We start from the raw sequence: 25,120 nt of genomic DNA, 5'->3' as shown, positions 1-25,120 counted from the left end.
TATACATGCTCACTATCAATCTATCAAATGAATGGGGAGGGCCAATATTTAGCATGGCATCATTCAATAACTCTCTGTCGACACTATCGAAAGCCTTAAGAAGATCAAGAAATCCCATATAAAGACAAGTATTACCCTTTCCATATTTATCTATTAATACCTTTGAAATAAACACACTATCTGTCGTTCCATACCCTGTCCTGAAACCTCCTTGTTCCACATGTATTAAATTATTTTTATTTAACCAATTGGAAGGCCTGGTATCTAATATTTTTTTCCAAAACCTTACTTAAGACAGGGGCAAGCACTATTAAATGATAATTTTCATGAGCCTTCGGGTTTCCTCTCTTAAAAAGTGGTATAAACAATTATGTCTTCCAAGCGCTTGGCCATTGCCCTGACGTTAACATCTTATTACAAAGAAGAACAATTATTGGCATCAAAATGGAAAAAAAATTCTTAAGTAACAATATTGGTATACCATACCTGCAGCAGTACCACTTTTTAAATTCTTAAATATCGACTTGATCTCTTGGCCATTCACATCATCCACTAAATCATAATCATGTTCCCTCATAGGATAAATAACCATCTCTGGGTTATGCGCTACCTCCTGAAGATCTACACAATCACCTTCCAAATTATTTAGGTAATCAGGCCATGAATTAGCTTCCGGAACAACCTGTGTATTAACATTTCCCTTTCCACTATCATTTCTTATGTATCCCGAAAACTTTTTTAAATCTTTATTTCTAAAACCATCAGCAATTTCCAGTTTCTTCCTATTCTCGTACTCTTTTTTTTCTTTTTATTAAACTTTTATATTGTCTTATTTTATCTTTATATTTAGCCAATCTCAGACTTTGATCTTCCGTGCTATCAAATTCAATCAAACAATTTAATAATTATTTTACTTCTTCTTTCATTAACTTGCAATCCAAATCAAAATATCGCTCATTCTTTTGTAATTTTTTAGTCAGACCACATGATTCTGCAAAACTGCCCATTATTTCAGTTAATAGCATAATTACACTATGTGCATCTTTTATTATTCAACTTTTTTCTTACATGCGACTCCAAGAGCTCCCTTTTAAATGCCTCATTATCATTCTCGATTATATCATTTCTAATTCGTTTTTCTAAGCCTATTTTTCTATAGTCCGCATTGTAGAAATTTCTTACTCGTGAACCATGGTTCACAATATTTAAATAACAATAATAATTTTATTTATCTAATAAAAAGAGATGCTAAATTTCTTGGCCTAATCATAATGAATTCAGTTCCCTAAACCATATAGCATAATGGAAACATCCAGAATAGATCATCATATAGGTTGGAAACAACCATTATTAGGGTTTTGCAGCATGATTAATAAGAATTTTCTCGTTCTTACAAATAAATATTTAAGAAAATAAAAAGTTGTGGATTATGGCATATGAGACGATTCCTATGAACGAGAGGGACTTGCTAAACTGACCTTTAAGCCTCTAACAATGAAAACAGTCGTAAATTTCAATTGAATCACGAATTGAAACACGATACCAGACGTCAAGAGGGACTGGCTAATTTGGCATTTTAGCCTTCAACGATGAAAACAATCGTAAATCACAACTGAAACCCCAATGGCCCTTTGGCAAACCTTAAATTTATCTATGTCTGAATATGCAAGGGTTCCTGACAATCAATGAAGTAAGTGAAAATTGGAAAAATATGAGAGTGAGCCAAAAATTAGTTTTTGTGGTTCCTATTTTATGGGTTAATGCTATGAAGAATATACTTTAGCGTCAGATGAAGGTTAAAATCGAATTTCTGGCTCGAAGAGAATTGGTTGGATCAAACCATGAATTGTAATACAGGATATGCAAAGGGCATGGGGCTACTTCGTAAAAGTAGTGTTTGTAATTTGGATTGAATTCAATTTATGATAATTTAATGAGGTCAACTAAAGTAAATCTCATTTCATCTAAGAGCTTTGACCTCTGGCCACCTGATATTTAAGATAAATAAATGAGCCGAAACCAAAAAGGTCATGGAGATTTGCTTCCGCTGTAACATTGATAAAAATAAGAGCAATAAACTATATGTAATTAGTTCATTGGGTATAAATTTTGTTGTTCTTATTGATGTCTTTTGGTTTTACTGCCGATAATGGACACTGTATATGTGTCCGAAATATTCAGTTAAAAATTTTTATATTTGTTGCATTGTTGATTAAAAGGTTTTATTCCTATTTGGACTGTTATATTTTTTAATTGAAAAACTTGGTAGCAAAAATAGCTGGCTGCATACTGTTTTTCTTTTTTGCTGAACATTCATCTTTCAAGTTTTGACTCTATTAGTAATTAATAATTTTAGTAATTACTTCAAAGACATTTCAACAAAAACTCTTAAGAAAATGAAATACCTTTTTAAAAATATCCTTACTTTGATTTGATTAAGTCACTTAATCTAAATGATCACGCAGCTATCTCTTGTAAAAGGAGGCGGTATATGCTTGTATAGGTAGCTGAAGGACTAGAAGAATGGGCTTCACACTATTTCTTGTTTGATTAAACAAAGAACATATTGTTACATAGCTTTTGCTTTAATAAATAAACAATAAGCTTGTCTTCATTTGAAATGAATATATAAATCCAATGTTTTGAACAAGGATAGTTCTAACAATCCTTGATGTTTATTCCGTCGGTTCTACACAATTTGTTTCCTGGCTTTCCAATATGAATACCTTATAATTAAAATACATCACTTTATTTAGTTTCAAGAGCAGCTTGAAATACCAAAAGTAGCTGGATAGCTCCCTGATTTTATTTGATTTTTAAATCTTTCAATATAATGCAGAAAAAATATATGTTTGGAAATAAAACATTATTCACTAGTAGGTGAACATTAAGAACTTATTTCTTGAAAGAACAGATTGATTCTAACAAACAGTTCGTGACAATCAAACAGTTCGTGGTAACAAAATGTAGTAAGGAGCAACCCGGCTCTGACCAAACTCTAATACTATTTCAAATGGTAACCAAAACTTTAAAAAACGAAATTTTGATACCAATAGTTACATCAAAAGAATTGTATTTTAATGCTGATTTTCAATATATGAGTTTCATCTATTTTAATTTTAAGTTCGAACCTCCTATCTACAAAAATGTGGAATTTTGTTTTTTTTGCAAGAAGACAAATCACAGATACATGTTCTTTTTTTTCTTTATCCTAGGGCTAATCGTATCGGCCCAGTGGTCCTAGAATTTTGCAAATGGCTCATTCGAACGGAAATGAAAGGTCCTAGTACACTTTTTAAGTGACCAAAAAAATTGGGGGGTACCTGGGCCCCCTCCCAAGCTTGTTGATTTCCCAAAGTCGTCGGATCAAAATTCTGAGATGGCCATTTTATTCAACATAGTCGAAAAACCTTATATCTATGTCTTTGGGGACGACTTACTTCCCCACAGTCCCCGTGGGAGGGGCTGCAAGTTAAAACTTTGACCAGTGTTTGTATATAGTAAGGGTCATTGGGAATTGTACAGACATTTTCAGGGGGATTTTTGGTTGGGAGGAGGGGTTTAAAAGAGAGGGTTATGTGGGGGAAATTTTACATGGAAGAATTTGTCACGGGGGAAGAATATTTACATGAAGGGGGCCCAACATTTTCAAGTATTATTCAAAAAGAAAATGAAAAAATAAGTATGAAAACATTTTTTCAACTGAAAGTAAGGAGTACCATTAAAATGTAAAACGAACAAAAAATATTTTGCATATAAGGGGTTTATCTCCTCCTAATACCTCTCTCTTTACGCTAAAGTAATTTGGTAATTTCAACTATTTATTCTACGGCATTTGTGTTCCAGGGGACAAAATTTAAGCTTTATTGTAAAGAGCGAGGTATTGACGAATGGGAAAACCCTCTCATATACGTAATAAAAACATACAAATATAGAAATTTGTTACGTAAGCAAATTCGTTAGTTACGTATATCTTTTACTAATGAAAACGTTCGTAAAAAACTAAAAGTTTTAGTTGTCTTTTTTATTACCCCATAAATTGGACTCCATAAATTGGAGGGCAACTGGGCATGCTCTCCCTCCTTTTTTTCAAAATAATTTGATCAAAACTGTGGGAAAGCCATTTAGCAAAATAAATAAATATGTCAATTTCGGTTTAATTATTCATCTGTGGAGAGCCGAAATCAAAACATGGATTAACTAAAAAACGTTCAGAAATTAAATAAGAAAAAGCAAGTTTTTTTAAATGAAAGTAAGGAGCGACATTAAAACTTAAAACCAACAGAAATTACCCCGTATATGAAAGGGGCTGTTCCCTCTTCAACGTCCTGCTCTTTACGCTAAAGTGTTTACTGTTTTAAAAAGTAGAGTTGAGAGAAATAGTCAAACTTTAGTGCAAAGAGCGAGGCGTTGAAGAGGGAACAGCCCCTTTCATATACGGGGTAATTTCTGTTCACTTTAAGTTTTAATGACGCTCCTTACTTTCAGTTAAAAAAAACTTGTTTTTTATTTAATTTTCATACAGAGTCTTATCTTTTTGTTGTAATACAGTTGCAAAGAATGATTTCTTAGAATCAGATTTGTCTTAGGATATTTACAGTAAAGAGATGCAAGTAAAACAGTTCAAAATAGGGATGATACCTTTTTATTGACAGTGAAATATAAAATTATTTAACTGGATATTTCGAACACATATACAATGTTCATCATCAGCAGTAAAACTAAAAAAAAAAAAAAAAATACTGATGATGAAGACTGTATATGTGTTCGAAATATCCAGTTAAATAATTTTATATTTCACTGTCAATAAAAAGGTATCATCCCTATTTTAAACTGTTTTACTTTCGTCATGGAAAGGCAGTGTGGTCTTCGAAGTTATCTATATAAAAAGAGATGCAGAATTCAAAAATTCAAAATAAGAAGAACAATGTTATTGTAATGTTACGCACTAGTTTAAAATTTGGCTAAGGGAAACAAATTTTATGTCTTAAAAGGTAAAACATGCGAAAATTAAAGGGGACTTAAAATTTTACCTCTCAGCTATTCTTAATTGAATCTTCTCTATTCTAATAAAAATATTTGAAAAAGATATACCAGCAAAGAGAAATAATCACAACAAATTCAAGCTCAACAATTACCCACTTTAAGATAAAGTGAAGGCTAGGGGTTTAAGTAGTAATTGACAACAGCGGAAACAACAAAGGATAAGTGATTTTGCGAGAACTGTTCAAAAAAGACACGTCTAAGAATATAATTTATATCAAGTACAAGATATTAATGTAAGTATTTCAATTGTATTTAATTCAAATAATATTGTCGTTAAGAAATATTGTTAAAATATTCTCTCTTTCAAATTGCCCTACTCTTGTGCTATAATCGCATAAGCCTTTCTGAAAATGTTGTTTGTTGAATAACTGCATGTGAGTTTGCCAGATATACCACTATTTTTCCTGCATAGAAAAGTTTTCAAAGTTAGTTTTTTACTTCTATTGTTCAACGAGCTTATGTCATGACAAATTTTATGCTACGGAATTAACTCTGGATTTCTGTTCAAAACTCTCAACGAACTTGCTTAAAAACCAGATTAAAAGCTCCGAGCTGGGGATCAGGTATGCCTAAAAGTACAAAGACTTATGAAATATGTATAATTTTGTACTTCTTGGTCACTGTTTGCCTTTTTGGGCTTTAAATTTGTGATTATTTCTTATAGGCTTTTGCACTATTCAAGAAGGTTGCGATAATGTATCTGCCGTTCTACATATGCCTATTTGTCGTATGTATTTTTATCTACAAATCAAAAGGAACAATTATTAAGAACATATCAGCTCAATATGACCTTAAAACTGTTGTCGAGCCTTGTAAGATCACTTCTTATGAGCAGATGAGAAATATTTTTTTCAACTCAAAAAAAGGTAAGCCCATATTATGAATTCCCTATCACCAGTCTTACAGATAACTTAATAAAAAAATAAGTTTTTCAACTGAAGGTAAGGAGTGAAGTTAAGACATAAATCGAACAAAAACTATTTTGTATATGAAAGAGGTTGTCCCCTTCTCAACGTCTCGCTCTTTACGCTAAAATTTGACTCTTTCTCACAAATTTACTTTTTAAAACTATAGAAAACTTTAGTGTAAAGAGCAAGGTGTTGAGGAGGGGAAAACCCCTTTCATATAGGGAATGACTTCTGTTCGTAATAGGTTTTATTGTCACTTCTTACTTTCCGTGGAAAAAACTAGTTTTTTATTTAATTTCTGAATTTTTTTGAATTAGTTCGTGTTTTAATTTTGGCTTACCGCTCATGAATAATTAAAACGAAATTTGCACTTTTTTTCGCTAAATGGCCTTCTCATAGTTTGATCGGACAATTTGGATAAAACAGGGGTGGGGGAGGAGGCCTAGTTGGCGTCCAATTTTTGATAACGTTTTATTTTTTTAGTGAACGTTTTTATTAGTAATAAATATAGATAACTTACGAATTAACTTTCGTAACGAACTTCTATATTTGTATATTTTTATTACGTGCGCCCTCGTTAATACCTTGCTCTTTGAATTTTTGCCTAATTTTTTCAGAATGACCCATGAATTACAAAGGCCGTAGAATAAGTAGTTGACATTACTGAAAATACGCTAGCGTAAAGAGCAAGGTATTGTGGAGGAGACGAACCTCCTTATATACGTAGTTATATCTGTTCATTTTAGTTTTTAATGCTGCTCCTTACTTCCAGCTGATTTTCTTATATATATTTGTTTGCTCATTATTTTTAGTTAAATAATACTAGAAAATCCTACAGCCCCTTCATTGAAGTTCTCAGCCCTCATCATAATTCCTGCAAGGATGGATCATCCCACGTAACCCTGTTCCCCTACTCTCCGCTCAACATGAAAAAGTTCCAAAGGAAACGGCTGTTCACTTCCCAATAACCCTTACTATAATTACATAAAAAAAACTAGTTTTTTTTAACTGAAAGTAAGGAGCGACAATAAAACTTAAAACGAACAGAAATTACTCCGTACATGAAGTGGGTTGTCCCTTCTGCAATCCCTCACTCTTTACGCTAAGGCTTTTAATTGTTTAAAAAAGCAGAATTGTGGCAAAGAGTCAAACTTTTGCGTAAAGAGCGAGGGATTGCAGAGGGGACAACCCATTTCATATACGGAGTAATTTCTGTTCGTTTTAAGTTTTAATGTCGCTCCTTACTTTCAGTTAAAAAAACTATTTTTTTATGTAATTTCTGAACGTTTTTGAATTAATACATGTTTGATTTTGACTCTCCACACATAAATTATTAAAATACAATTTGCATATTAATTCCTTTTTGGGCTAAATGGCTTTCTCTTAGTTTTGATCAGACAATTTTGAGAAATAAGGGGTGGGGACGGAGGCCTAGTTGCCCTGCAACTTTTCGGTTACATAAAAAGGCGACTATAACATTTAATTTTTAACAAATATTTTTATTAGTACAAAAAATATACGTAACTTAAGAACTAACTTACGTAACAGACTTTTATATTCTTAAATTTTTATTATGTATATGAAGGGGTTTGTACCCTCGTTAGTACCTCGCTCTTTACACTAAATCGTAAGATTTGTCCCAAATCTATAAGAATGACCCTTGAATCAGAAAGGCCGTAAAATAAATAGTTGAAATTACTATTAACACTATAGCATAAAAAGCGAGGTATTTATCTCCTCCTAAATACGTCGCTCTTTATGCTAAAGTATTTTTAGAACCCCTCATGTGCGTAATAATATCTGTTTGTTTTAAGTTTTTTAATACTACTCCTTACTTTCAATTGAAAAAACTTTTCCATTTTTATTTTTTCATTGTTTTTTCTATAGTAATTTTAGAAAATCCTGCGCCCTTTTCATTGAATTTCTGTTCCACCGTGACATATTTCTCCAAGGAAAGATCTTCCCACAAAGCCCCCTCCCCTCAAACCCACTCCAAAAACCCAAAAAAAATCCCCTGAAAACGTCTGTACACTTCCCAATAACTATTATTATATGTAAACACTAGTCGAAGTTTGTAACTTGCAGCCACTCTCCCAGGGACTGTGGGGGAGTAAGTCATTCCAAAAGACATAGTTATTACGGTTGTTGACTATGCAGAACAAAATGGCTATCTAAAAATTTTGATCTGTTGACTTGGGAGAAAAAATGAGCATGGGAGGGGGCCTAGGTGCCCTCCAATTGGTTTGGTAACTTAAAAAAGTCACTAGAACTTTTCATTTCCGTTACAATAAGCCCTTTTGCAACATTCTAGGACCATTTGGTCGATACGATAGCCCCTGGGAAAAAAACACAAAAAAACACGCACCCGTGATTTTTCTTCTAGCAAAAAATACGAAATGCCACATTTTTGTAGATAGGAGCTTGAAGTTTTTGCTACAGGGTTCTCTGATACGCCAAATGCTATGAATTCTATGAATTCCTTACGCCAAATTCTATGACTTTTAGGTGTTTCCCCCTATTTTCCAAAATAAGGCAAATTTTCTTAGGCTCGTAACTTTTGATGATAAAAATTAAATTTGAGTTGGGTCGCTCCTTACTACGGTTTGTTACCACGAAATTTTTGAGAAAACGGCTTTTGACACTCGTGGCTTGATAACACTAATCTGATATTACATATAAAATATTAAGTTAAAACCATACGCTATTTATTGAGGCTGAAGAGCAACAGATTGGTTTCGGTAGCAATTTTCGGAGAGGGGGTACTAAATAACTTTTGTATTAATTTCTACTAGACCAAGACATAAGGTTAGAATTCTCAAGCCGTTCAGAAGCAAATACATTTGCAGGCCTTTTACAAAAAAAAAACAAGTTTTCAGAACCACTTAAAGGCGAAAAAGAACAGAATAAAAGCTTTGAATACAATCAAATCTTAAATTAAACATAAAAAATATCACTAAATAAATCAAAGTCAAAAATTACAAATTCAGTACATAATAACACCCATATTATAGACTAAACTCCACTTTATCAGTTATTAAATTAAATTAAATACAAAAAGGAATTACAAACAAAAAAAGAGTTAGGCAGACGTCCCCTATGTCTATTAAAGACCCAAGTGTTATATCCGCTTCCCTGACAACAAAATATACTTTAAAAGTTTCCTTTTTTATATTTGAAACTTTAAGAAATCAATATTTATGTTACTGCAAGTAATAGATGTGACTATTTATTAAGTAATCTTTCAACACATACTAATTATTTCCAGTTATTTTGGTTATGCTGGTTTTTTTTTCGTTTTGACTAATACACATGAAACTGTTCAAATACGTACAGTTTTAAATAGGTTTCTGTTGACTTTTCATTGCCAAAGATCTTCTTTTTGTTGAATTTTTTATTTATTGCCAAGACAGACTAAACAACAAACCCAAAGACTTGGGCTGTTTCACCACCTATTTAAGTTTATGTGATTAAGAAATTGTTGATTTGTCATTTTTTAACATAATATTAACTGTACCAAAGAAAAAAGGAGTACTTTTGTTTAGTTTGTGACTGTATTTTTTACTCCAACTTATTTATACATATACTTACAAATTAAGGTTAAAAGTGCATGGAGGTTCTGGAGGATAACTCTACCAAAAATTTCACAAGCACGAAAATTCCTCAGATATTTGGAAGATAGATTAAAATGGAAATTCCTTCGTATTAAAAAATTCATTAAAAAAAAAACTGTTAAAAAAAAAGCTAGCTTAATCAGTAGTCAAGTAAATAAACTGAACCAGACAGACAATTAGTATTAAATACATTTGCGCTCTATAGCTTATTGTTCTTCATAACTTATAAACTCCACTTGTCTGTAGAGTGGATAAATATCTGTCTGCCATTTTGTCATTGGTAAAACCCATTTTATAGTTTCAATCTTCCTGGGCCTCTCCCAAACGTGTCTTCGTTTGGTGGATCAGAGAAAATCTTACAAAAATATTTAGTTTTTTCCCATAAAGTATATATATATATATATATATATATATATATATATATATATATATATATATATATATATATATATATATATATATATATATATATATATATATATATATATATATATATATATATATATATATATATATATATATATATATATATATATAGCTGAAACATGGTATGCATCAACCACAACACTGAAGGCCTTGAGGGTATTCCAAACCAAGAGCCTGAGAAGGTTCGAAGGTCTAAGGCTGTTTGATTTCATAAATAATGACAAGCTGCTGTAGCTTACCAATCAGTTCCCGTTTCTCTCCAAGCGGCTGAGCTTACATTACGATGGTTCGGACACCTACTTCGAATGCCCATTCACTTACCCACAAAGATCGTCTTTGATTTTGACCTTAAAAAAACCGGTTGGAAGCGACCCATGACCAACTGAGAAAGCGATGGTCAAACAGCCTGTCAGAGATCTTATTTATTCTAAACATGAGACCAATTGAAGCACAAATGCTCGTGCTAGACCAAAGCAGATGCAGGAGACAGATCTCACTTTCTTCGTCAAGCAGCTCCCGGCCGGAGACCTAAGTTAAGTAAGTCAATGTCAAGATGTGAAGATACAGGCTGCTATAATTACAAGCCAACAAACTTTTATTTGGCTGTTACAGAAAGTGATTTTTCATATCAGAATTTTGTGTGTGATATTATTTCATATAAGTAAATTAAAACAAGGGAATTTTATAATATGATTCAGAATAGTATTTATAACCTTACTAAGAGAGATAATAAAAATGAAGTTACATTACATTGTAGAAAATGTGACCTTGACTTTTTATTCCAAAATCAATACAAGTTGAATCCTGACGAGCTGCCGCTGCTTATTGTTTCCGATCATCACCTATACATGGAAGAAGAAATCTAAGGAACACAATATTTTTACATACACATTTTATCAACAAAGACATTTACAAACATTTAAAAAAAATATTTTACTCTTTGGGCACTGAAATTTGTATTATATAGGTATGAAAGAGTACTTTCAACTAGAAAGTTATTATATTGGGTATTGTCACAATAAATGTTAAGAAATTCTTTGTGACCTGGGGTAGCGAAAAAAGGAAATATAATAGTGCATGAAAACCACGGGTTTTGGTTGATAAATCTTGTTCTCACTACCTCTTTTGAATCAGTAATTTTCCACTTTACTTAAGATAGTTTTCAATATTATGCACGTAGAACGTATACTGAAGACCAAGACGATCAGAAAATTTAATATTCTTTGCTGTTTGAAAGATGCATTCCTTAATGTCCAATGATTTCCTTTTGCAAGCTAGGGCACGTACAAGTGAAAGATGTTGCTTTGTATTTTACATAACACCTTCTGGTAATTTAACAGTGCCTTCAGTTAAATTTAAACAAAACTCAGATAGGAGGTTCGTGAATTCATGGTCAATACCAAGCTAGAGTAAAGCTTCCTTAAAATTTTATTCATAATAACCTAGGATGAAAAATATATTTCTGCTTTCATTCAGCTTCATCAGCGTCATCATGATGACTAATGACCTTTTTTACTATTTACGGGTAGATATATAGTAATTTCATTATAAAAACATATGTGACTACACGTAATTCTTCGGAGGTGTTTTGATTGATATCCAATAGAATTTGACCATAAGGTTTGTTTGGGGCTTAATTTTATGCTTAGAGTAAAAATTTTGATACATTGGGATATAATTGCATGTTAAATGTTATAAGAGAACCTGAATCATAGACAATCCTAGAAGATATATAGTAAGTAAAATTTAATGCAATTGTTCACATACATCAGTTCTGATGGAAGACATTATGCAGAAAAATAGTTGCAGATTTTATTTTGTATGATGAGATCAGGCAGTAAATAACTTTAACATCTCCTGAGACCATTCTTCAATGGACTCAGGTAAATCATCAATAATCAACCCTGAGTTTGGTCCAATAGTATTAAACACGTCAGTTCCCCCCATGAATTCTTATGTCTGGTGTACTCTTTATTTTATCGAAGGACTCATGCCACACACTATAGCAAAAATATGTTTTGTTCGTATTTTATAGAAAGATTTTATCACTATTTGAACTATTTTGTTAAAAGTGTTGCTTTGCCAGACACTGAAGGTCCTTAAAACAACGATCTGAATAAAGTTTTAAATTAATACATGCTAACCCAATGTCAATATACCTAACCCCAATCTACGGAATAATTCGTCAAAAGATTAAAACATGGTTTGTTTAATATATACAATGCACTTCGAATTTAAAATAGACATATTAACATGAAATGAGCCCCCGAATGTATTTACATTCAAAGACTACAGGTGCATTATAATGCACATGGGTATGCCCTACCAAAAGAATGTCAGGTGCTGCGTTTCTAGCTGGCTAGACCCTTCTGGAGACGAAAGTGACCAGAACGGCACGCGGTAGGTACCAAGTCAAGTGGCACGGGGCGAAGATGTCAAGTTCATAGTATAATATTGAGTATTTTTAAAACATTTAATCTGCTTTATGCAAAACAAAATTATAAATGGATAAAAAACATATAACAAAACACTACTATTAAGTGCACTAGAAAACACGCATTGCTGAGATGGTCTTTCTGAAGACCAAGACACCGTCTGTAACCAGCATATACGTTTTGATGTAAAGGAAGGTAGTTAACTTGTGGTAGTACCTTCACACTGTCTGCACATATATCACTATTGATTCTGAGTTCAAAGTGAGCCTATCTGTATTAAATCGGATATTTTATGAACTTACTAATTCAGTAAGCCCTTTTTAGCTCAAGAATTATGAACTATTTCAACACTCGACTATAAGCCTTTATCTAATGAAAACTAGTTCATTAAAATTCAAGGTTTCACAATAATTGGTTAAGGATAATAGTGAAGTGTATACTTGACCTACATAAGAGGATTATCAAAAGAACTATTTGTGCATTAAGAACATAACTTAAGAATTATTGAATTATTCTTATTGAATCATTTGAATCGTTTATTTTACCAGTAAGCAGGCTGTATAGGGGAGGTTTCTAAGGCAAGGGCCGTGGTACCTTCTTGGAGTGGGGTCTCCTTTAAAATGCGGGGAATAGGTGACAAAGACCTTCACTTCCGTATGTAACTGGTATAGAAATTCGACATGTTTCAGTCGTGATGCCAGTTACCATCAGTTGCGATAATCTTGTCCTTGTCTATTCACCGATACTCTGTTTTGTAAAGAGCAATTTGCTAATTGGCTCAGAGGATGACGTGATCAAAAGTACGGAGTGGAACTTTTTGACACTAATTCGTTCAAGGTGGTAAAGACGTTATTGTAACAACTATGTCTGGGTCATGAAGATTTCCCTATTTAGATGGGAAATAATGCTCTGGTTAGTCATTTCAGTGACAAAATTACTTTATTGAAAACTCTTGACGAGACTGATACTTATGTTTTGACTTTCGTCATAAAGTGTCCTATGGAAGTGCCATGCACCCCCTGCCACTGCCTACACATCTCTATTCTCAAAATTTAACGAGCTCCATCAAGTTGTTATGGGAATGTCTTCAAAACTTGACAATTATGAATTTAGCTTCCCAGAATTACCCAAGTAAGCTTCAGGGCTAGCTTCACATGCAACCATTATCGTCTCAAAGGTGCTGGACGCCTTATCTGACCCTCTTAAGTGAAAAGCTGCTATAGACCAGATCACTGAACATGAACTATTACGTAGCGTAAAGCCAATCTATGACAAGTGGTATATCAAAGTCTGCTACGGAGGATTTCTGCTCGTCAATCCAGAATGTGTTCTGCAGTACTACAACAAAAGTGGTTTCAAAGTGGTTTTTTGGTATATCACTTAAAATTCCTATTGCTGTCGATATTACAGTAAACGGAAGCCAACACGGTATCAAAGATGCTTTGGGCCTAAGGGATCGGACCTATCTAATTCTGTGAAACTCAAATTTTTGGATTCCTTTGCTCAATCTACGTTGATCAAGCATAGCCTCAGGGTTCATTGTAAAAAACTTTCATAACACATGCTATGAAATTTTTCATGTTTACGAGTTTAAGGACCTGCCCAAATGCTGTTTTAAATACCTATCCCTAGACCAGCTTCAGGACTCCTGTCCCAGCATTCTCCCAAAATGTGTTCGTCGTGGAGCGCCACACATATCAACAAAAGATGAGCCATGCATTGTAGATCCCCACTGTACAAACTGCAGCCAGAAACACCTATAGATTTTCCTACCCTGTTATTAAAGATTGGATAAAGTGCAACTTTACCCTTCAACCATGGGTGTTTGTGTCTCAGGTATTTTGTTTAATATAAACGGCACCTAAGATATCGATTTTATTATTGATGGGTTGCACGGTCCCTACAAGTTGGTATGTCTCTAGGAGTATCTTTTCACTGCTTCAAGTTTGAATTTTTGGTGTTGAAGTTAGCATCATACTGCGTTACTGAGTCCAGAAAAAGTTACTGGTGGTCACCTTTCTTGTGGAATATCCTGTGTCTTTAAACGAGACATTCATTTATCCTCCCCTGTACTCTTCTACTTCGACAATTTTGTTTTGGCTTTGCGTGATGGCTGTATCGTATTTATAAACTCTTATCTCCCATATCAGATAGATACACACGATCAGATCCTTGACTAAATTCACAAAGGCTTGTGGTCTGCTGAAGTATCTTGTGAATCAGGTACTGTCAAACTCTCTGTACTATATAATAATTGGGCACCTTAATACTCATATTAATAGATCTTCTATGAGAAGTGATTTTCTTTTTTAAAGTGTGTTCCATTGTACTGCGTTGTTCCCAAATCCCACAAATTCTTATATGTTCATCACTCTGGAAATACAATTATATCGACTATATTATTTGCTTATCTGGTAATATCTCTTCTTCTGCTTCTCTTCATTTTAACGAGCAAGATACTGACCACATGCCAGTTTAAGCAAAATTTACAATAGATATTGATCTGTCGAAAACCAATTGCTTGCGAGAAAAATCGAATTGGTTTGAAAAAAGCAACCTAAGCAAAACAAATATACCGGACTACTTGTCTACTTTGACAGCCCTTCTTCCTACCATACGTATTCCATATCATCTTTATCACCACTAGGTACCTACAAATGGCAAAGCAGATATTGACTGCTATTATAACCAACTTGTGATATGTATGATAAAGGCAGAAGAAGCTGCCGTACCTTGGCAAATTATTCGTAAAAAACCCAAAAATTATCTTGTCAATGGGCCGTTGTCTAAAGTCTATAAAAAACAAAGCGAAACTATGGCTCCAAATATGGAATGAATATAGCTGGCCAAGTTTTGGGTGTGTTGCTGATCTAAAAAGTAAAACTAAAACCGAACATAAATGTTATCTGAGGTCGGCACATTACCTTTGAATGGATTTCACTGTGTTATGAAAGATTGGTGAAAAGTGATCAATTCTGACAAGTTAAATGGCGATACTATGACAATTAACTGCCCTTCAACTTCAGGTTGGTACAAACATTATTGTTCGATTTTTTTGGGGTGATAAACTACTCAGTGAATTCTGTATATACTCGTCTTTTCCCCCCTCTTTAGTAAAACGCCTTCGCAACGTCATATAGTGCCATTATCTTTTTCTTCTGTAATTGAAGGTGTGAAGAGTTTAAGCTCTGATTCATAGACAATGATGGTATTTCTAAGATGCATAGGGCGATTGATTGCACACCCTTCATATCTCACTTTCAGCTTCTTTTTCAAATGTGTCTGTGTACTACAAGCGTACCTGATAGTTTTCTGTGTGGCATTGTTTCGTCAATCATAAAAAAGCCAAAGTCCCCGACTGCTAGTTCCTGCTAGTAACCTATTACTGTTTCTTGTAATATTAGTAAGATTTTAGAGTATACCCTTCTACCTTTTCTGACTTAATTATGAGTTAAATGATGATATCATGACAAATAACTTGCCTTCCACCTTCAGCTTGGTATAAAAATAATTCTTCAATTTTTTGGTGATTAACTATTTAGAGCGTTCTGTATATACTCGCCTCTTACCTTCCTCTTTAGTGGAACGCTTTCGCAATGTCATATAGTGCCTATATCTTTTTCTTCCGTAATTGATGCTGTGAAAAGTTTAAACTCTGATTCAATAGATAAAAATGGTACTTCTAGGATGTAAATGCCGATCGATTGCACGCCCAATACATATCACTTTCAGTTTCTTTTTCAAATGTGTCTATGTACTTCAAGCGTACCTGAGATTCTTCTGTGTGGTACTGTTTCTTCAATCATAAAAAAGGGGAAGTCACCGACTGATTGTTCATTCTTTTGCCCTATTACTGTCTCTTGTTACTTTAGGAAGGTGTTTAAGTATATCCTTCTACTTTTTCTGACTAAACATATTAATGTGGGTGAGAACCAATTTGATTTTTGGCATTGGTTGGGTTATCAGAATATGCGTAAGATTCCGTCTTCTTTACTGGTTGATAATTTTTCCAAGAAAATTTTCTTTATATTTGTGTTTGGATCTTTCTAATGCATTTGATAGTGTGGTCCATAGTCAGATCCTTTTTTCTCTGTATAATTCTGGGGTCCATTTCTCTGTTATACTGCTTCTCAGGTTTTGATGTTCAAATTCTTTTCTTCAATTAAGATCTGCACCAGGGATTATTACAAAAGTACAAAGAGGAGATAGGCAAGGCGATGATCTGTCCCCTAAGCTTTTCAAAATTTGTAGTTCTAGTGTTCTGGAGAAGATTTCAGGAAGATATCTTTCTGGTCTGGAGTATGTTTCATATCTTGCGTATGCTGACGACTTGCTTCTTATTAGCCGTTCCAAAAAGGTTTCTAAATTGGTCTCTAAAGTTTCTGATGCTTTCTCTCATATTGGTCTTTCACTTAATACAGATAAATGTGAGTTACTTCCCTATAATTGTATTACTACTACTCCCCTTCACTGTAATAACTTCACTATCCCTTTAGCTGATAGTATTCGTTGGCTTGGTATCTCTATTACAAACAATCTTTCGAGCTTACGTCAGTGTACTATTTGTAATATAAGTAAAATGATCCAGATTGGCTATGATAAGCCAATCATTTGTTTCAAACAGAGAGAAGTATAATAGACACGCGCTGACCAAACTTTATTCTGCTTTCTGTGATCATTTTGTCCGTTATGCTTCAGATCTCTTCGCCCTTCTTAAGAAAGGTAATGTATAAGGAATTAGGATAAATTATTTTAAATTTTGCAAATTTCTTCTGTATCTTCCACCTTGGACGAAAATCGGATTCTTGTTAGCAATTTTTAAGTTCATGAGTATAACTTTAAAGTTGGATATTCTACACAGAAAGCTCTCCAGTACAGCTTCTGCGTGACTATTCCTTCACCACCGTCTTATCCATTTCTTTCGCTGATTTTGTGAGTATTTTTTTTCTCTTAGTGTTTTTTAATTTATTCTCACTGCTCCATTGCAGATTACCCAATTGCCTAGTTTGGGATGGGGATCAGTGGCGTTACTCTTTAAACTTAGTCATAGTCGACCCAGCTCTAAATGGATACCTGGAGAAATCATTGGAAAGTAAACAGGAACGGTGTGCGAAAGCACAAGATGGTTAGCCCCTAACCCCCCCCCCCACCCACTGTAATTCGTGGCTGAAGTGCCAAAAAACTGAGATCAGCACTGCCAGTAGGGAGTGTAAAGTCTAATGCCATATTCTTTACCTTTTATCGTGTGGGTGATAAATAAATTAATCAATAAATATTTAAGATACACTTTGTCCAATATGGCCCTTGAGGTGTCTTTTGTACTCTAAATGTGTTGTTTCGAAATTTTAAAGAGCGAATTGCCCTGACATTCGCCTTTGGTGCTGAATTTGGCACCACTGATATTGATATAATGTGATATAGAAACTGATTATTTCAAATTCTGCACGTTTCTTCAGTATCTTCCACCTTGGACGAAAACCTGATTCTTGTTAGCAAATTTTTAGTTCCTGATATAACCTTAAAGTTACAGATTCTACACAGAAAACTCTCCAGTACAGCTTTAACGCACCCATCCAATATCCACCATCTCATACGTTTGTTTCGTGGATTTTGTTTGTGTATTTTTCTCTTTGTGTTTTCTTATTTATTCTTTATCCACCATATTTATTTTATGTATTTTGTGGGTAATAAGTAAATCAATTAATAAATAATTAATATACACTTTGTCCAATATGGCTGACATGGATTATTTTTCTACTCTAAATGTGATGTTTCTAAATTTTAAAGAGCAAATCACCATGACCTTCGCCTTCAGTACTAAATTACTTTCTACATAGTTCTTATATAAAAATTTCCTATTTGCAGTTGTCACCCCTTTGCAGACTTTTTTATTATTGTCATTGTTTTTGTGCACAAAGTAGATCTTTCGATCTGTAAGCAAACTTTTGGATATCTAGTCGATCCCCGTCCCGGATTTTGAGAATAAAAATTTTTTTGGGACCTAGCTCTTCACTACCTCCAGGTAATTGGACTCATCTCAGTTGGTTTAATCCATTTGAAAGCTAATATACTTACCATTTTGCAAATCCTCTAATAAATTTTTAGTTTTAATTTTTAACAGAAGTGAGTCGATATCCCCAATAAAAACTCCCACTTGCCCCTCCCCTGCCATTGCATCTTATAATCATTGTAATAAAATATATGGCACTGCCAGTGAAAATGTTTTTATTTGCAATAAAGGCTACTTTTTTTCAATGTAAAAGGATCTTCTATGAGTCTATGACGGTGAACAATAATGAATTTGGACCTGCAATAATATGGACAAATACCTTTGTGTCGGTCACAATGTCACATTGACTACTATTGCAGAAACTAACTTACTTCTTACCAAAGGCCGAATCTAAAATGATATCTAAGAATTCATTTTTGACATTCGTTTTTGCCTCAGATCATTCAGGGACAAAGGTGTAAATAAGCGTTTTCATATACAGCTTTTGATCAAACTGGAAGGATCTATGAATTTTTGTGACCTTGAAACCGATGGCCAGCATCTTACGTAAAAGAACATGATGTACAGCGACATTCTGTTTCGGATGAAGGTCAGAAAAAAGCTTTTGTTTTGAAGGTGTCTAGTACATACTGCAGTTCTCTACCAAAAATAAATTTTAAGTACTCAATTAATCCCTTAGCACGGGTCAATTTATGGACCAAAAACAAAGTCTTTTACCAAGTAATGTCGTTCCACTGGTGTTTCACAATAAATTAAAAAAAACATCCTCGTGGTCCATTCTCCTCTACAGTGTAAATATCTGAGAAGTTTGGATGTTAATGTCACACAAAGATTGTCTAGCCATTTCTAATTTCCATACGTCAAAGAGCAGTGAGACATTGAAGACGGTTAAAGGGAGTTCATATCCAAGAAAACCACATTCGGCTTTTCACTGCTGAGCTGCCCAGTTGAGTTGGTTTTTCAGGATGCGATTCCCCTTGAAAAACTTACCTACTCCGCACGAATCTCTCTACAAACAAGTGCAAATCAACTTCGATGGGCAGACCCATTTTTTCATCATAGACTGTAAGAATTGAATCTATTACCAGATGAGGATTTAAAAAATAATAACCCAAATTCAACCCTAAAGTCCTCGTAGTCTCTCTCGGTGTTTACAGAAAATATCCGAAATCATCAATACATCACTTTCCATGTAAAGTTTACAATGATCCTCCCCATTTTTACACCCACCCTTAGCCCAATTTTTTTCTTAGAAAATTCATACTCGGCGGTTTTGCATTAAAGATTGTGAAGTGAATCATAAAACGCTTCGATCAGCGATAAAATTTCGTCAAAAAGCCTCAAGATTGAGCTTTAGCACTCGTAAGAGTATAAGCCCTTGCACATAAATAAGTCATACCATTCAAAATCTAGAAAGTATTGTTCTAGAAGAGGGAAACTATTCAAATCGTCACTTTTTTTACTTGAATAAGCTGGCTAAGGGATTTTGGGAAGAATCTATAGATATATAAAAAGGATTGTATTCAAGTACTATTACCATTTTGAATAATTTTCAATTTTAATTATAAGAGCAAAAACTTCTAAGATAATTTAGGTTTGAAGTTATAAGAAAAAGACCAATCTATCCATACACCATCTAGAACTTCAACTTTCTGCAAACGTGCTACCACTGGTAAGATGATTTTAAAAATCATAGTGGGTTTTGTGTATGTAAGCCAGAAGAAAGTATTGAAGCCTAACATTTACATTACAAGATTTCATGTGCAAATCTCAAAAAGTTACTCCCACCCAGTAAAATAGGATTACGTAAGTGATAATGTTGCGGACTGCCATATCCCAACTACCCTCAACAAATTTTTCCTTGTAAACCCAAAATATATCCTACAAAACTATATATACTTGTAATTGTCAACTCGTCTTCTAGCGATTTCTTTGATAAATTGTGTTTCAGAGCCATGAAGTTGACTTATTAGCTGTTTCAACAAGTGGAACCATTGGTGCATGTTCACACTCTTACCCACCCAAAGTCTTAGATACCACTACTAATTGCATATTATTAATCGATTCTCTTTGTGTCTGAGCAAAAGATACTGTAAGGGCTACGTGTTCTTTAACACAATTCAAATTTATGGACCACACACTTCCACGAGTTTGGCCTCGATGTCTTATGTCACCTTGTATTTCTGCAAGGGCGATTTCTGGAAATTCTTAAGCCGGAAGATAGTACTGTCAACTTTTTCAAAGGGCTGGTATTCATCACCCTTACAGTGCCGAAAATGATGCTTTAAATTTAATTAACAATGAAATCCAGCTAAACACATTTGACAATAAGAGCAAGTATCCTTCCCCCTTAATCCCTCTTTCAAACCTGACTAATGAGTTGGATAGGAAATAAATAGCCAATTGCATCAGGCTCTCTGGTAGGCACATATAGAAGTAATACTTAGTATTTCACCGATTCATTGGAAAAAGCCATTAGTTAATATGAAACCTTCTTTTTATCTTTAAGTTCTCCCTTTCCATACTCTGTAGCATACTGTAAAAGTGTATGGGACAGACCCACTTAAATTTTCATTATGAATCTCAACCCTGTTAAGATTACTACCCACCCACTCTGAAAAAAGTCCTCAAAACTATGCAAGTCTTGCTGAAATGTCCGCATTTTCGTTTGCAGGTAATGCGAATGCATATAATCAACTTTTCATTTAAGAAAAATATTTGTTGGGCTATTTATGCTTTTTCGCTGTCTCTACCTTTCACCTCCCGAGTGTGTTTATCGAGAAGCGTCTGAATCTTGCTGACAGGGTAGTTTGCTACGACCATGTAATCCATATGGATACTACAACTTGTAAGAACGTTGAAGGGATCTCCAATCTCAGTTATAGGTATATTGTGCAAAGTGGTGTCGAATTTTACAAGTTAAAATTCAGACGATACAAAGGATTAGAGGGCACTATTTTGTTCTAGTTCCCTAGAAGCATTCTTAGGGGTGGGCATCTGTCCATCTAGCACCCTCTTAACCTCACCAGGTGACACTTTTTCTAATAGAGAGTCGAAAATACAGCGACGAGGCCAAGGGGAAATCCCTCAAAAACTGTCTAAATCAAAGTTGGGGAAAGTGTTCTGATAGAACTCAATCCCTTACTATCATCCCCCTCGTGTTTACTTTCCATTGTTGAGTGCATACATTGTCACTACATTGCAGTAGTAGTGCCAGTAAGGGAAGGCAAGGTGAAATTCATGCATCAGAGAGGATTAGACTGCACTTCTTTGATCAGGTTTCCTTATATCACTGTAAGGGGCGGGCTCCTGTTCATCTAGCACTCTCTTGACCTCGCTAGGTAGTAATTTTTCTAATAGTGTCCAAAAATTCAGTGAGGAGGCCAAGATATTTCAAAAAACTGTTTAAATCAAAGTTGGTGAAAAGTGTTCTGATAGGGCTCATCCTTGCACTATAATCCTCCTCGTGATCAGTTTCCATGGTTGCGTACATGCAGTGTCACGACATTGTGGTGGTAATGCCGGTTTGCGAACTTGGAATAAGAGCTTAATAGCTCAGTGACACACTCTTTATTTCAACCCGTGAATGAATGTATATCAGGCTGTAAGATCATTGAATAGTTTAGAGTTACCCTTCAGGTGCATTGAGTCCACATTACCCATTGAAGATTTAAGTACCAAACATGGACTCCCAACGTGACCCTTTAAATGTATTGAGACATCAATAACAATTAAGAGTTAAAGGACCATACTTGGGCCCCTAAAGTGATCCTTCTGATGTGTTAAGAGCATACTTACCAGTAAAGAATTTAATGACCATTAAAAATGACCCTCTGGGTCCAAAACCCCCACATTACCAGTTAAAAATTTAATAATAAAAAATTTTCACGTAAGTTGTCCCCCTTTACGTTTCAGGTATGCTTATGTTCTAAAAATTGCTAAAAAACTTACTGAGGAGTTTTTGGTGTCTACTGGCAGGATTTGCTCCGCTCTCATTCCATGGAGATCTTTGAATAAACAATTAGTTATTAAGTCAAAACACTTTTCAGGTGTGACCTAGAAAAAAAATTTACTCCCTTGAAAGTATTTATGATTTTGAGTTGTGAAATGAATAACAATCTAAAGCCATTCAAAGCCTTCAGAACTAACGGGCCAAGGGACCACCATTATCCTGAAAAGGAATATTAATATAATGGCCCAGAAGTCCCCCTTCAAAAGTGTTGAACGCCAGAATGCAATATTTTTAGTAGCACTAAGACGTTTGCTATTACCCTGAAAAGAATTTCCTATTTTTAACTATTTCTTTATTAAGAGGAGCAAGCCGGTTCCTCAAATACATCTTTTAGAGACAACAGTAAAACATTACAGCAATTTTTTTCATATAATTCGACTTTCTTAAAAAAACTTTTTGGGCAATGCCTCCCCCTAAATCTCCTTCTTAGAACGCTAAGTCTTCTGCACTAGAATAAATTATTTTTAGAAGCAAGTATATCCTTGCCATTTCGTCTTTTTTTAACCTAAAAGGGATCTGTTATTAATCCTTGGAGCAGTGGAGTGTCAAACCATTCAGAACTAACGGACCTATGGGCCCCCGTTTTTAACTTGAAAACGATGTGTTTCTTTAACTATTTCTTTTAGGAGTGGCAAAAGCATAGTTATTTTCCTTTATTGACCCTTACGAGAATAACGGATTTTTCATATATGGTAATATCATTAAACATGCCTTTTTTCTCTCTCAGAAGCATCGAATAAAGCCCCCTAAAGCAAATTACAGAGAATATACATTAGTTTTACATGCTGGGTAAATATTAGTATATTTCGCTTACATTAAGATCAACTGCTTGCATGTTGGGCATTGAAGACCCCGTAGCCTGACTCTCATGGGTCATGGATAGCATTAGGGTAGAATTCTCCTCTTGCGTGTGGAGAAAAGATGTAGAAGTATCGCAACCACTTAGGGTATGGGAATTTCGGCCTTGTTTTGAAGGCGTAGAATGGCCAAAACCTCAATCTTTCATGGGAATCGCTGGTCCAGAAGGGCCTGCACAAAGGGGTAGAGCTTCGTTTTCACTAGCCTTTTTTGTGGGTGGGGGACATTGGTGCCAGTTTTTTCTTAGTAAGTAATAAAATTTAGTTACGAAGGAAATGAAAAATTACATCTTCTGTAGGGAAAAATAGCGTTCATCCCTATCACACCCACACCACTTCTATTCCGATGTTAGAAACCGTAGTTTTTCATGGCCATCAATGATACAATAAATTTTATTTAAAGAAAAAAAAATCAAACAAACCAAAAATAGAATCTAACTAAGTATTTTAATTGCTCAATGAATTATTTGCATTTATTCTTGCTATAATATAGTTGCAATAAATTAATAAAATGTCGTTTAAATTTTTGAACTCGTCCCCACCTCTTTATCATTGTTAACTCTATGTATTCTCTCCAGCTTATATTATCATGAAAGTAGTTTGCAAAGAAAAGCTTTGAAAAATTTGCCATTGTCCCCTGTATGAGAATTTTATTGTTTATTAATTTAGAGGGTGATACAAATAGGTATTGTTATATACCTTGCAATACCTTCTCAGGGCAAGTAAGTGAACCGATTTGTCATTTTCTAAACCTCTTTTCCAAGATAACAAAAAGTAGATAAGCTAGAACTGTATGAGAAATACGCTAGAAGAAAAAGCCACAGAATCAGTAAATATTTACTCCGTTACCCAGGGCGACATCTGACCCTATGAAGGGAGGAGAGGTTCTCTCAAATAGTTCAGGATTATTGTAACAAAAGATAATCATTTGTTATTTTTAGTATCATGAAAGAATATCATCAGCTCCTTTCATTTTTAAAATACATATATGTAACCGTTTTGTGCTAGATTTCAATTTTTGTCGATTCATAGGGAGGAGGGGTACTCTCAAATAGTTCAAGATTATTGTAACAAAAGATAATAATTTTTTTTATTTTTAGTATCATGAAAGAATATCATCAGCTCTTTTTATTAATAAAATACATATATGTAACCGTTTTGAGCTAGCAAAGAGAGGAGGGGTACTCTCAAATAGTTCAGGATTATTGTAACAAAAGATAATTGTTTGTTATTTTTAGTATAATGAAAGAATATCCTCAGCTCCTTTCATTGATAAAATAAATTTATGTAACCTTTTTGTGCTAGAATTCAATTGGTCTGTTTTCCAGACGAGAGCACTTGATATAAAAGTGGGTTTTCTTTTGTAATTGTTTAACAGTATGTATGGTACGTCTCCTACAGTAACTATGGTCTAAGCTGAAATATAACCTTTGTACGATCAGTAATTATTAACTTGACTTAAAGACATCTATCAGCTTGTACAAATTTATTCCATTGATGGAATATGCTTCAAAGCTGCTTAATAGGTGACTTAATTTTTACAGTAAAGCATTTTGTGACGTGATAAACACAAGATAAATGTATCAGCGAGAGAATCGTGCAATAGGAGGAGGGGAGAGGGCTCTTAGTTGCTATTCTAATATAGAGAGTTGTAGTAGCTCACATTTAGGCATTCACACCTTACTGGTAGAAGGTATAGAAAGACAGAGTCACCAGAATATTTGCAGGTATCCATTCTCTTTTCGAATTTCTATCAAAGTTCATTTTAGAATAATGTGATAGGTACAAGATCTTATGTAAGATTAATATAATTTT

The 25,120-nt window shown here is 34.1% G+C and overlaps 2 protein-coding genes across 3 annotated transcripts in view; one reads left to right on the top strand and one right to left on the bottom strand.

Annotated features, from left to right (window-relative positions):
• LOC136024835 (zinc finger protein 420-like) overlaps nt 1-25,120 on the bottom strand; it is a 390,140-nt gene that overhangs the window by 101,801 nt on the left and 263,219 nt on the right. The window lies entirely within an intron of this gene.
• Nucleotides 1-25,120, top strand: part of LOC136024825 (uncharacterized) — a 149,819-nt gene that overhangs the window by 68,740 nt on the left and 55,959 nt on the right. For both annotated transcript variants that reach the window (XM_065700307.1, XM_065700314.1), the window contains exon 2: nt 5,711-5,912. In XM_065700307.1, coding sequence (XP_065556379.1) covers nt 5,711-5,912 — 202 coding nt within the window. The remainder of the gene's footprint in view (nt 1-5,710; nt 5,913-25,120) is intronic.

The sequence above is a fragment of the Artemia franciscana genome, chromosome 1 (assembly GCF_032884065.1).
Source record: "Artemia franciscana chromosome 1, ASM3288406v1, whole genome shotgun sequence".
Lineage (NCBI taxonomy): Eukaryota > Metazoa > Arthropoda > Branchiopoda > Anostraca > Artemiidae > Artemia > Artemia franciscana.
This window is presented reverse-complemented; position numbering and strand designations above follow the sequence as displayed.